The sequence below is a fragment of the Drosophila sulfurigaster genome, chromosome X (assembly GCF_023558435.1).
Source record: "Drosophila sulfurigaster albostrigata strain 15112-1811.04 chromosome X, ASM2355843v2, whole genome shotgun sequence".
NCBI lineage: Eukaryota > Metazoa > Arthropoda > Insecta > Diptera > Drosophilidae > Drosophila > Drosophila sulfurigaster.
Genome location: NC_084885.1, coordinates 2,683,067 through 2,695,627, shown reverse-complemented (window position 1 = coordinate 2,695,627; position 12,561 = coordinate 2,683,067). Strand labels below are relative to the sequence as shown.

The following is a 12,561-nucleotide window of genomic DNA, read 5'->3' as shown; positions in this document are numbered from 1 at the left end:
TCGTTTTCGAATTTCTCTTTGGCTTTCACATTTTACAGGTGTTCAATACAACAACAAATGGCACAAAAATCGAGGAAGACGAGGTGCCTGACATCACAGATCCTTTCTTCCTTATAGAAACGTTATGTATTATTTGGTTTACATTTGAACTAACTGTCAGGTATGTGAACAATCCAAACTCTTCTTTTGAAACTATTCTACTGTAGTATCTAGGTTAACGAACGTTTTAGAAAGCCTTTCTATCGACCGCCAGGAGACGATGTAAGGCTGTAAACATTACATTTCCGATAGCTCATTATTTCTCAATTCCATAGTCGATGAATTTTCGACTATGAATATATATAAACTTATGACTTGCTTAGCTTAAAATATATATAGTATCATAATTATTGTTATATTGATAGAATATTTGTATATTTTCTTTTTTTTCTGTACCTTTCTTTTCTTTCTCTCTCCATCTCTTTCTCTCTTCCTCTCTTTGAATTTACGTTTCTCGTCTCTCTCTCTCTCTCTCTCTTTTCTGTCTTTCTGTATTCTACTCTAACTATCATGTCGCGATATTTTTTGTGTTGCGCCCGCGCAGGTTCCTCGCATGTCCGAACAAATTAAATTTCTGCAGGGATGTCATGAATGTTATCGACATAATCGCCATCATTCCGTACTTTATAACACTAGCGACTGTCGTTGCCGAAGAGGAGGATACGTTAAATCTTCCAAAAGCGCCAGTCAGTCCACAGGTATGAACTTTTTGTTTGGCCAAAACTGTAATGCTAATCACACGCACACACTCACACTCACACACAAACACACACACACACACATTCCATTAACCTAACAACACACCTACGAATATACTGTAAGAAAATAGAACAAGTATCATGAAAAAAATTAACAAATACAAATAATACACAAAACAAATTTTGTAGTCGAGTGTGATCGACTGTGAGATACCCGGCACGCGGCACGGGTACAACAAAAGCCCAGTTTTTTATCCGATTGAACAAATTTCGAATATTAAAATGCATGCAAATGACAAAAAATATCATTACCAACCTATTGCCATCGCTGGGGCCTTTTGAATTAAAGATAATGAACTCGACTTACGGACTCTTTAAAAGATTATTTCGTACTGTTTTATATTGTTACCAAAACACCCTTGTGCCCTTTTGGGTACCGGGTATAATTACAGAATAACGTCGGCGCGATGTTTCTTTTTTTTTGTTTTTGTTTTTTGTCTAAGTAACCAAATATGCCTGCTTTGAGTTTTTGATAATCATGATTTTTTGATGGATGTGGTTCCTCGATTTGAGACTGAACATTGAGAGCTTTTGATTTATGATAGAGCAATGCTTTTGCCTATATACATATACATATCTATATAAATATATACTTGATACTTGATCAACTTGATTTAAACGCTATCCTTAGTGCCTTTTCGTACTACTATCGTAACATCGTACTAAACACCTGCTACGAATCATTGTTGTATATTAACTAACCAACACACACACACACCAAGCATACACACACACACACAGTCAAAATAAATACATATATAAATATGAACCTAAATATACAAGTATATTCAAAACAATACTCTACTACTATATATATAAAAATACACACGAACTAAATTAAAAGAAAAACACAAAAAAAAAAAAAAAAAAAAGACACTACATAAGTTGCATACATCAATCAATATACATAAAAATATATATATATAAATAATTATAAATTTTTAGGACAAGTCATCGAATCAGGCTATGTCCTTGGCAATATTACGAGTGATACGATTAGTTCGAGTATTTCGAATATTTAAGTTATCTAGGCATTCGAAGGGTTTACAAATATTAGGACGAACTCTGAAAGCCTCAATGCGGGAATTAGGTTTACTTATATTTTTCTTATTTATAGGTAAGTTACAACAACAAAACAGCCAACAACAACAACAAAAGAAACAATACAAAAGCAAAAACCAAGAATCCCACCCAAAAAAAAAAAAAAAAAAAAAAATCAAAGCACATCCCCAACACAATATATTTACACCCACTCCCAGTTTCTCTCTCTGTATTTATCTAACTATCCAATTTACTTATGACCAACGAACTATCTACGACCAAAACGGACCTTCCAACTAATACTTTCCCCAACCCCCGTAACTCTGACAGACTGTCACACAGTTCCAAAATTCAATACTCGTACCTCTACTCACAACGTTAGCCAAGGAAGAAGAAAGAAAGACTTCTGCTTAAACTAAAACAAACAACTACTGCTAAAATGTAGATATACATTATATAATTTAAGTACATTTACAGCCAGCACATTATTAAACGCTCACCATTTGTTTTACAAAACAACAACAACAACAATAACAACACTTTCCCGATATAAAAAAAAAGAATACTATATACTATATCCAATCCCCAAGCAAACAGAAAGTATTTCAAAAGTATTAAAGAACTACTACGTCAATTAAATGCTTTTTAACAATTATCATTTGTCATTTCAATTACCAAAACAAAAACAAAACAAAAATACTCAATACTCAAGATCGTAATGATCCAAGACAGCAAAAGATCGTGAGCTAGGCCACAAGTATTAGCTAAAAATAACCGTAACCGTAACCGTAACCGTATACGTATTTAATGATAGTTATACAGAGTCTTTTACGTCTACATAATACTCAGAAGGAGAAGACGAATATCAATTTAACATATATTACTAAAACTATAAACTATATACTATACTTATACTATACCAACTACTACTTTAGTTACATAATACCGAGTAGCTTAGCTAGTTAAAAAAACGAGATGCAGCCACACACTTAGAGGCGCCTCTAGAGCGTATAATCCTACCTACTAGACTACCTTATATGTGTATACTTAAACAACCAAAACCAAAAAAAAAAATCAGTACGTATCAATACTACTCTTTTCATATATACATATATATATGATGTTATTGTCGTCTATACTAATTAGAGATTAAGTAATACTACCTCTACTACTTACTACTTACCAAAAGAAAACCTGCCTCTAATTACAATACAAAAAAAAAAAGAAAGAAAAAACAGCCACAGTATTTTTGTTGGTACTCTTATAACTTTTTCGTTCTATTGTTTTTCCTCTTTTATAATTTTTTTTTTTGTGTTTATCTTTGTTTTTCTTTTGGTGGGTTCCCCGTTTGCGTCGGGAAAGAAGCAGAGATTTTTTTTAGCTAGTCGGTAAATGAAGTAAACGTAAACGTAAACGTAAACAGTATAAAATATATATACATCTATATGTGTGTATATATCGTACAAATATATAATATATATAGAGATATTTTTTAAACATTTTTGATCGTCTTTGGCTAGAGAACAAAATCAATGTCAATGTACTCGAATTTTAGTCTATTACTCCTGATATACTTTCGACAGTGTAAAAACACGTATAACAATGGTTTTTATAAACGCCCCTCGCTAAAGTCGTTGGCAATTTTAAGGTCCAAACGTATTTTGTTGCAGTACGCTAGACACACACTATCTATCTCTCTCTTTCTCTGTCTCTTTTTTTTATCAACTATATCTTTATATTCACAAAGTATTCTATCATTTTACACTTTTCACATTATCTTTATATTTTCCCAGTACTTTAATCTGTTCATATGACTTTTCACAACTTTCTTTGGCGTCTTTGCACACAACTTACGCACAAAATGCCTTAAAATTGGCAAGCTTCTTTGCGTTGAATTGTCCAAAACAACAACTACAACAACAACCAAAAAAAAAAATACTCGATAAAAATAATAATAATGAAAATAGTAATGTAGTGAAAAATAAACAGAAATGAAAATAGTACAAAGTTTTTGAAAAGCTTTAAAATACAAAAAAAAAATACATATACTTTTAATATAAATACTTACCTATATATATATATATATACATATTTTGTATTGTTGTTCAAGTTTTACCATAATCAAGTTGTTCGCATTACGTAACCGTAATCGTAACCGTAATCGTACTCGTATTTGTTATCGTAATTATCGTAAACGTAACTTCATCTACGTTGTTTTTGATGTCGTTTCTTTGGCTTTTAGTTTTTAGTTTGTTGTTATATCTGTTGAACTAATTACCTCTAACCAACAAAAATATACATATATGTATATATGATATATAACTACTTAATCGAATCGAATCAACGGTTTCTGAGTTCCATTCCGTTCCGTTCCGTTGCGTTGCATTGCGTTCAATTGAGTTTTGTGTTTCATTGTGTTGCGTTAAAAATATTCTTGGGCTTTCCAAAAAAAAAAAAAAAAAAACGCAGGAGGATGATAGTTAGTTAAGTTAACTAGCGCCTGCTAATGAACATACTAATACTATATACGTTGTATATTGGTCGTAATGCACCAGCAAATAAATAATCGATACATGTAATTACCTAACTACTTATCAACTAAACTCATCTAGCCTAACTTTACAGAACCCCAAAAAAGGTGATCGTACAATCTAATCTATACTATATATTCTATTGTTTTTATGTGTATTATCGAGTGGAGATCTTTCTCGCCGGAAGAACTTGTTTCATTCCATTTCATTACGTTTCGATTTTGTTTCCATCAATACATATTATTTGCCTTGCTGTAGTGTAGTATATATATGTACATATATATGTATGTGTATATCTATATACGTATATATCAACTATATATCAACTACTAATACTATATATGAATAACGTATGTATATCGTATTGTACAAAGTATACTCAAAACTAGTTAGTTTCTGTTTATATCTTAACAAAACAACAACAATAAACAATAACTCGTATATAAAACGAATAACAAAATGTCATTTAGTTAGTTTGCAACAACAATCTAGATACTAGAAGCATTACTAACCCCCTACTACTTTTACACATGTGTATTCGAGAGAACTTCTTGGCAGACCAAAGCGAATCGATCAAGTCTGCCAAACTAATGCCGCACAAATGTTGAAAGAGAGATTTATACAGAGCTCAGCTCAGCTCAGATCAGCTCAGCTCAGCATTTGTGGGGCCCAAGAACACTTCGGTTTGTGGCCGAAGACTTTCGTTGTGAGCATATTTATCCTTTATTTCGATTTGTAATATTTTGCGAACCAATTATTGTGATACACTTACCCAACACACCAACACACCCAGACACGAACACACACTCGCACACCACTGAAAGAGGAACAACACTTGTTTATTTCTTTACTATTTACTGATAATGTGATTTCAACTAAGTTTTTGCCACTTGAAACTATTCTACTATATTTTGTAACACTGTTTTCTTTATAGTTTCTGCACAGATTAATAACAAAATAAATACGTAGCAAAATAAAAAAGGCGAATTGAACTAGAGATTGAAACTCTTTCAATTCGTCAATTATTGTATGTATATCTCTTGTAGTTGTTTTTTAACGAGAATCAAAACATAAACAATACACAGTCGAAATATATTTAGATATTTCGACATACACACACACACACACACTTACAATTATTCATAATTGTAACACACGAATTATTCATAAAATTTCTCTTGACATTTTGGATGGTTTTTCCCGATCGACGACCCAAGCAGAAACTGAAAATGAAATGGATGTGATATATGAATCTATATACATTTCTCACTCACTTAATTACTAACAAATTAATGTGTACATTTAATCGCCGACGAATTTCATAGAACTAATCGATCGATCTTTGTTTAAAATTATACGCCCAGGCGTTGTACTATTTTCGTCGGCGGTTTATTTCGCGGAGGCTGGCAGCGAAAGTTCGTTTTTCAAGTCCATACCCGACGGATTCTGGTGGGCTGTGGTGACCATGACTACGGTGGGATATGGTGATATGAGGTATAACTTACATTTACATCTATTCCATCTATCAATCCAACTTAACCAACCAAATAACAATTGCAACTTCGTCCTTGTACATTTTATATCCACCTGCTAAACTGTAACAAAGCGCTACTCTCTCTTTCTGTCTCTTTGTGTGTCTCTTCCTCTCTTTCTTTTCTTGTCACTAACAATTTCTGTGTATTTTTTTTCTCTCTTTCATTTCCCTCAAAGTCTAAAACATATCGAAAACAGACACTTTGTCTGTCATTCCTTTTTTTAACCCTTTCTCTCTCTCTCTATCTGTGCGTTTACTTTGCTTTAGCATTTGAGAGCTCTTCTCATCCAAGAAGTTGCCCAGATCTGTCTTCAGTATCCTTTCCTAGTGAAGTTTTCCTCGTGTACAGTTACATCAGAAATACATAGATATGTTATGTACATATATGTATAAAAATACCTCTCTGTGTTTTGAACTACTTACAACTTATCCTATTCTTTAACCATATGTAACAATACGCTCTTCCACATATCCATCTATATTCGTATATATACATATATATTAAGTCGTATCTTGTATATAAGCTAGCTCCCTTCATCTGCCATCATCATCATCAGCATCATTGTTGCATCATCGTCTTCGTTTCGTCTTCGTCGTCGCTGTCGTTGTCGTCTTCGTTTTCGTCTTCGTTGTTTGATTGTCGTAATCGCTCGCTGTAACTCCTCAAAAGTTTCCTTCTCCGACCATCCCAGCTACTCAACTTGATCTATAACTTTGAATCACGATATTGATGTTGCTGTTGTTGTTCACTTGCTTTTCAACTACTTGAGTAATCTAACAAAGTGCGCTTTATCTACTTTTATTTTTATTTTTTTGTTTAATCAAAAATGGTTTTCATTTAATTTCAGTTTTCTTTTTGTTTGTTCTATTTTTCTTGAATATTTGAGAATTTTTCAGCATGATCTGCATTTGGGAGACTTCTGCTCCTGATTTTTTATGTTTCGTCTAGTTCTTGAGTTTCCAAATATACCCCAAGCAGAATATAATTCACAACTCAAAATCGAATATCACATACTACAAAACAATTCGAAAACATCATACAAAAACATTTGTCGTCGTCTTTGTTTTCGTCTTCGTCTTCGTTCTCGTCTTCGTCTCTTTTCATCCACGTATTCGTCTTCATTTTCGTTTTCGTCTTCGTTTTGCATCATCGTCAACGTTGAATTAATGATTTAGGATTGAGGATACGAGTATCACCATATTTATAGGCCAAACAGAGCACACCAGAAACCGATTGCTCTCGGATCCCATTCTCTCTCTCTCTCTCTCTCTCTCTCTCTCTCTCTTTCTTTTTTTATCTCTTAATCGTCCAATCGCTGGTCAGCGTTTTCTGCTTGGGAATGCCGCGGCTCTGTTTTGCCATTGTCATGATACAGAAACTGAATTGAAATCCAAAAACTACTCATCTACTAGTTACTCTATGACTGAAAAACGTGTTACACAATGCCCAACAAAACGAGAATCACGAGAAACAACAAAAACCCTATATCTTCCCAAAGCGAGGAATCGCAGCAATGCGAAAGAGATCCGGTTGCAGTTCCAGTTCCAGTTCCGGTGCAGATTCCGCTTTGTCCGCAAAAGTTCCGGCGCGTCACAAAAAAAAGAAGAAAAGAATGCCACGCATTGTGTGACACGTTTAAGCTCGACACACACACACACACACACACACACGCACACGCACACACACTTACATTTACACGTAGAGAGTTGAACATGCGGACCGTTACAACGAATCTAGCCAAAGACCAAAACCAACAACAGACAACAGAACTTGCGGACACCCCGCCAAATCGGCACCATGCAACAACCAAAAACTCTTTTCGTTTCAATTGACTTTTTTAGTTCACAAAAAAACCAAAAAAAAAAAATAAAAATAAACTAAAAAAAATACATTATTATATATTAAAAGTAAATGAATTTATATATCAAAAAAAAAAAGAAACAAAAATTTTTATAAATATGTTTTATATCGAGCCGGAACCAATGCAAAGCAATTTCTCCCATCAATTTTTTTTAGGCGTCGTACTCTTCTCATCAGCGGTTTATTTTGCGGAAGCTGGAAGCGAAAATTCCTTCTTCAAGTCCATACCCGATGCATTTTGGTGGGCTGTGGTCACCATGACCACCGTTGGATATGGTGACATGACGTATGCAAATCTATACAATTACAATTCTAACTTTTCTGATTATTATTATTATTATTATTATTGCGATTATCATTTCAACATTTATGCGTTATCGTTTCCGTTTCCGTTACTGTTATCGTTATCGTTCTTGTTTTTCGTTTCTCAGTTTTTTGTTGTTCATTTTGTTTGTGTGTCGACGCCTTTTGCTGCGTCAACGCGTTGTAGTTTATTTATACGGAAATGTCGCAAAATGTGTTTATCATTATTTCTTAAACCCCATACTAACCATAAACTATATATACTACTACTAAGTCGTAAGCCAAAGAAATAATGTATTCTCGCTTCGATTTAAGTTGAAACTACTTACAATATTTCTATTCTTATACCCAATATGCAAACCTAATTGTTGTTGTCACTTACTTTGACTCGCTGAGCTGTTTATTATCTATCTATATATATATATATATATATATTATCTAAATATATATGTGTATTCGTTTCGATTTCCTATTTTCAGTTTTGTTTTGATTTCTTTTTCCATTGCGTTGCATTTTGTTTCTCCGTTGGCTATAAACTAAGCGTAAATTATACCTACCATCTATATATTCTGCTATTGATCTTAATCATTTCTCTGATTTAACCGCCTTTTTATCTAACTGTCTATAACTTGTGCCACTGTGTTCTGTTGCCGTTCCGTTCCATTACATTCCGTTCTGGTTCTGTTCCCCCCAAAAAACATTTAAAATTCAAAACCAAAACCAAAACAAATTAACCAAAAGCAAAAAAGAAAAACAAACTTTGCCTTTGCTTAATGTGAGAAAATGCTATTGAAAAATATGCAAAGAAAAGCTCTATGAAATTAACCAGTTTTTCTATCATTATCAATGTAACGTTGTGTCGTTGTTTAGTTCACATAAACCAACAAAGATACAAATGATGCCAGAAACTCGAAACAAACACACAAATCTCATGCGCTGCACTGCGTCACACTGTACAGTGTGCACTCCAGTTCCATCAATAAGCTCATCAACACACACACACACACACACACACACACATACACAGACACTTATACTAGAATTTACTATTGCAGCATGCCACGTGGCGTGGCAATATCGATAGCGATACCGATACCGATAACAACTACCGATAACACGAATTTAACGCAATTTTGTTAGCTGCTCTTATCGAACGCATGCTGCATGTCCATTCCAAAAGAAATAAGTAAACTCCAGTTACCCAATACAGACTTAATACTTAATACAACAATCACACACATACAGAGATACACGCTCACACTTACACACCTGTACCCACACACACACACACACACACACACACACACACGCACTCACACTAACATGCAAAGTTGTTCAGCCGTGGCTCAATCATCACCCTCCAAAACCTTACCCGAGCCCCCAACCCCCCAACCCCAACCCGCTACCCCCTTATCCAACACTGCCTTGCCCCGCCCCGCCCTGCATCGCCTCGCCTTGCCTTACCCGTGCTCAAGTCGCGCATAACTTTGAGTAGTTCTGTCACTAAAACTTTTGTTATACGCAAACTTTCTTCCCCTCTATATTTCACTCACTCTCTTTCTCTCTGTCTCTGTCTCTGTTTCGTACTCACATTATTTCACTAACTCACTCGTTCTCTGCCGTGCACCTGACTTACTCTCTTGCTCGCACTTGTGCAATACTTGTTACTATGTCTGCATATGTATATAAAAAAAGTAAAAACACGCAACACATACGCTTACTATTTTCCACATACCTATGAGGAAATCAAGAATAACGAACCTTAACCAAAACCAAAACCCGAACCTGAACCCGAACCCGAACCCGTACCCGAAGCAAATGAAAAGAGAACACAAACCACTTGTAAACTCGTTACTCGTTACTCGTAACTCGTTACACGTAACGCTACTCGTTCTAAGTGTTGTGTGCTTAATTTCGAGTACTCTTTGCTAAACTATTATTTCGTTTTACTATTTCTACCGCTATTGCCTTTATGTATACTCAACTCTATAAATATATATATACTTATATCTACTCATATCTGTATACGTACATATCGTATAAGTTTGCTATCACTGCCAGCCAATTTATATATATATATTATATCTCTATATACAAACCTATAAACTATAATTACAAAATTAAAAAAAAAAAAAAAAAAACCAAATAATTTATATATAAAAAAAAATACCAAAACGAGAATTACTCTTACTTTACATTTCTTATATATTTGTATTTTCATTTTATTTATCGTTCGTTCGTTAACATCGCTCGCTTCATCCAAACAAACAAACCAAAAATCCAAATACAAAAAAATTATATATCTCTATAAATATATATATATACCCATGTATATATCTATATATCAAATCAATTTAATTGCAACAACAACAACCTAATCAAAAACGAAACTCGTTAAACCAATTTAAAAAAAAAAAAACCAAAAACATAACAAAAACGCACCGAAAACTCCATAAAAATAAAATATATCACGAAAAATTCAACAAAAATCCAAAACGCCACAATCTATATAAAAATGCCAAATGATATTTAATTGGAAATTGAATTGCATTGAAATTCGTTTGATACACGATATGCAAAAACAAAAAAAAAATCAATTAAATCTAAAAACACAAATCCAAAACCAAATCGAACCAAAAACGATAACGAAACGAAATGAAAATGAATTTCAATTATATGTATCGATAAACGATAAAACGATAAACAGACCCGTCGGCGTTTGGGGCAAAATTGTGGGATCATTGTGTGCGATTGCTGGTGTGCTGACAATCGCACTGCCGGTACCGGTTATCGTCAGTAATTTCAATTACTTCTATCACCGCGAAACGGATCAGGAGGAGATGCAGAGCCAAAACTTTAATCATGTTACTAGTTGTCCATATTTGCCAGGTACATTAGGTAAGTTGAAATGTGCACTGCGCCTCTCTCGTTACCTACTACTTCTCTACTCGCATCGCATACACAATCACAAATACCGACTGGACGGACGGCCTCAAAAAATTGAGATAATCATACTTGACACACACACACACACACACACACATACGTACACACACATAGACACCTACCTTACACACACATACACACACATAGACACTCAGTCTTACACTCGATAACAAAAGAACCCGAGTCGAATAAAAATAGAAACATTTACGAAGAAAGAAACGAAATCCGTAGGCATGAAAAAAGTTTGATGCCGCAGCGTTGCCGTATCGTTGGCAGCTTCTGACCACGCATCAGCAGAGTCGCATCAGTGGCAGCGGCAAACGGCAAACAGTGGCAACTCTGGCCCCAATTGCACTCCATTGCATGCGACTGTGCTAGAGATGGACCTACAAAAAAAAAAAAAAAAAAAAAAAAAATGAACGTACTTACACGTACTGTGTGTTTTGTGTGTAACAAGAACTACAAACAAAAAACATTTTTGTAATTAATACATTACAACTGTATGTGTGATCTCCTCTTTCTCTCTTCTCTCTCTCTTCTTTTTGTTTCTCTCTTTATTCCGCCAATCAATGAATGAATCAATCAATCAATGAATCGATCAATTGTATTGCCAATTGATCTATCGACTAATATATATCTGTATAAACCAATTATGCTGTAACCCACAAAAAAAAAAACAATCCCACAATCCGAACCCGAAAATGAATCCCAACAAAATGAATGAACAACTACTTCCTCCGCCTCCTCCACGATGGTATTCCCACAATCACCACCGTCAATCACACCACACACACACTTACACACAATATTGTTAATACTAACTACAACAACACTGCGACAACTACAAACAACAACAAACAATATAAATCGATCGATAACGTTCGACAACAAAAAAAAAACAAAATACAACCACACTAAACAAATGCATAAAACTACAAGTAGGTCAACACTTGAAGAAATCATCGTTGTCTGAGTCCTCATCGGATATGATGGATTTGGATGATGGTGTTGAATCGACGCCGGGATTAACTGAAACGCATCCTGGACGTAGTGCAGCAGCTCCATTTTTGGGAGCATCACAGGCGCAGCTGCAACCGCCGCAGGCAACGCAGCAGCAGCAGCAACAACAACAGCAGCAGCAGCAGCAGCTTCTGCAGCAGCAGCTACAGCAGCAGCAGCAGCAACAGCAGCAGCAGCAGCAACAGTTGCAATTGCAGCAACAAAATGGCTTCAAGCAACAACAGTCAACAATAAGCGTCAGTGCGGCAACCGGCAGCGCTGGCAGCAGCCTCACAATGAGGCACAACAATGCGCTGGCTGTTAGCATCGAGACCGACGTTTGACTACTGGGTAAGTGTTCGCTCTTACTCTGACCCTTCCCCCCACCCCACCTCACCCCCCTAAGTTCCCACCCCCTTCTAAGTCTCGCAATATAGTATGTATCTCTGTCTCTGTGTCTGTGTCCATCTTTCTGTAAACACACACACACAACAATAACCCCACTGTCTTCCTCCAGTCAATCCAATTTTGAACAGTTTCAGTTAGGCA

At 35.1% G+C, this 12,561-nt stretch overlaps 1 protein-coding gene across 23 annotated transcripts in view; it reads left to right on the top strand.

Annotated features, from left to right (window-relative positions):
* LOC133848465 (potassium voltage-gated channel protein Shaker) overlaps positions 1-12,561 on the top strand; it is a 233,032-nt gene that overhangs the window by 199,483 nt on the left and 20,988 nt on the right. For 13 of the 23 annotated variants that reach the window (XM_062284033.1, XM_062284043.1, XM_062284042.1 and 10 more), the window contains 6 exons: positions 39-160; positions 584-737; positions 1,743-1,914; positions 7,921-8,050; positions 10,775-10,965; positions 11,953-12,363. In XM_062284033.1, the coding sequence (XP_062140017.1) occupies positions 39-160; positions 584-737; positions 1,743-1,914; positions 7,921-8,050; positions 10,775-10,965; positions 11,953-12,356 (1,173 nt within the window). In that variant the 3' untranslated portion in view covers positions 12,357-12,363. Of the gene's footprint in view, positions 1-38; positions 161-583; positions 738-1,742; positions 1,915-5,733; positions 5,864-7,920; positions 8,051-10,774; positions 10,966-11,952; positions 12,364-12,561 lie in introns of those variants that run through there. The other 10 variants (XM_062284045.1, XM_062284052.1, XM_062284047.1 and 7 more) reach the window with 6 other exon arrangements.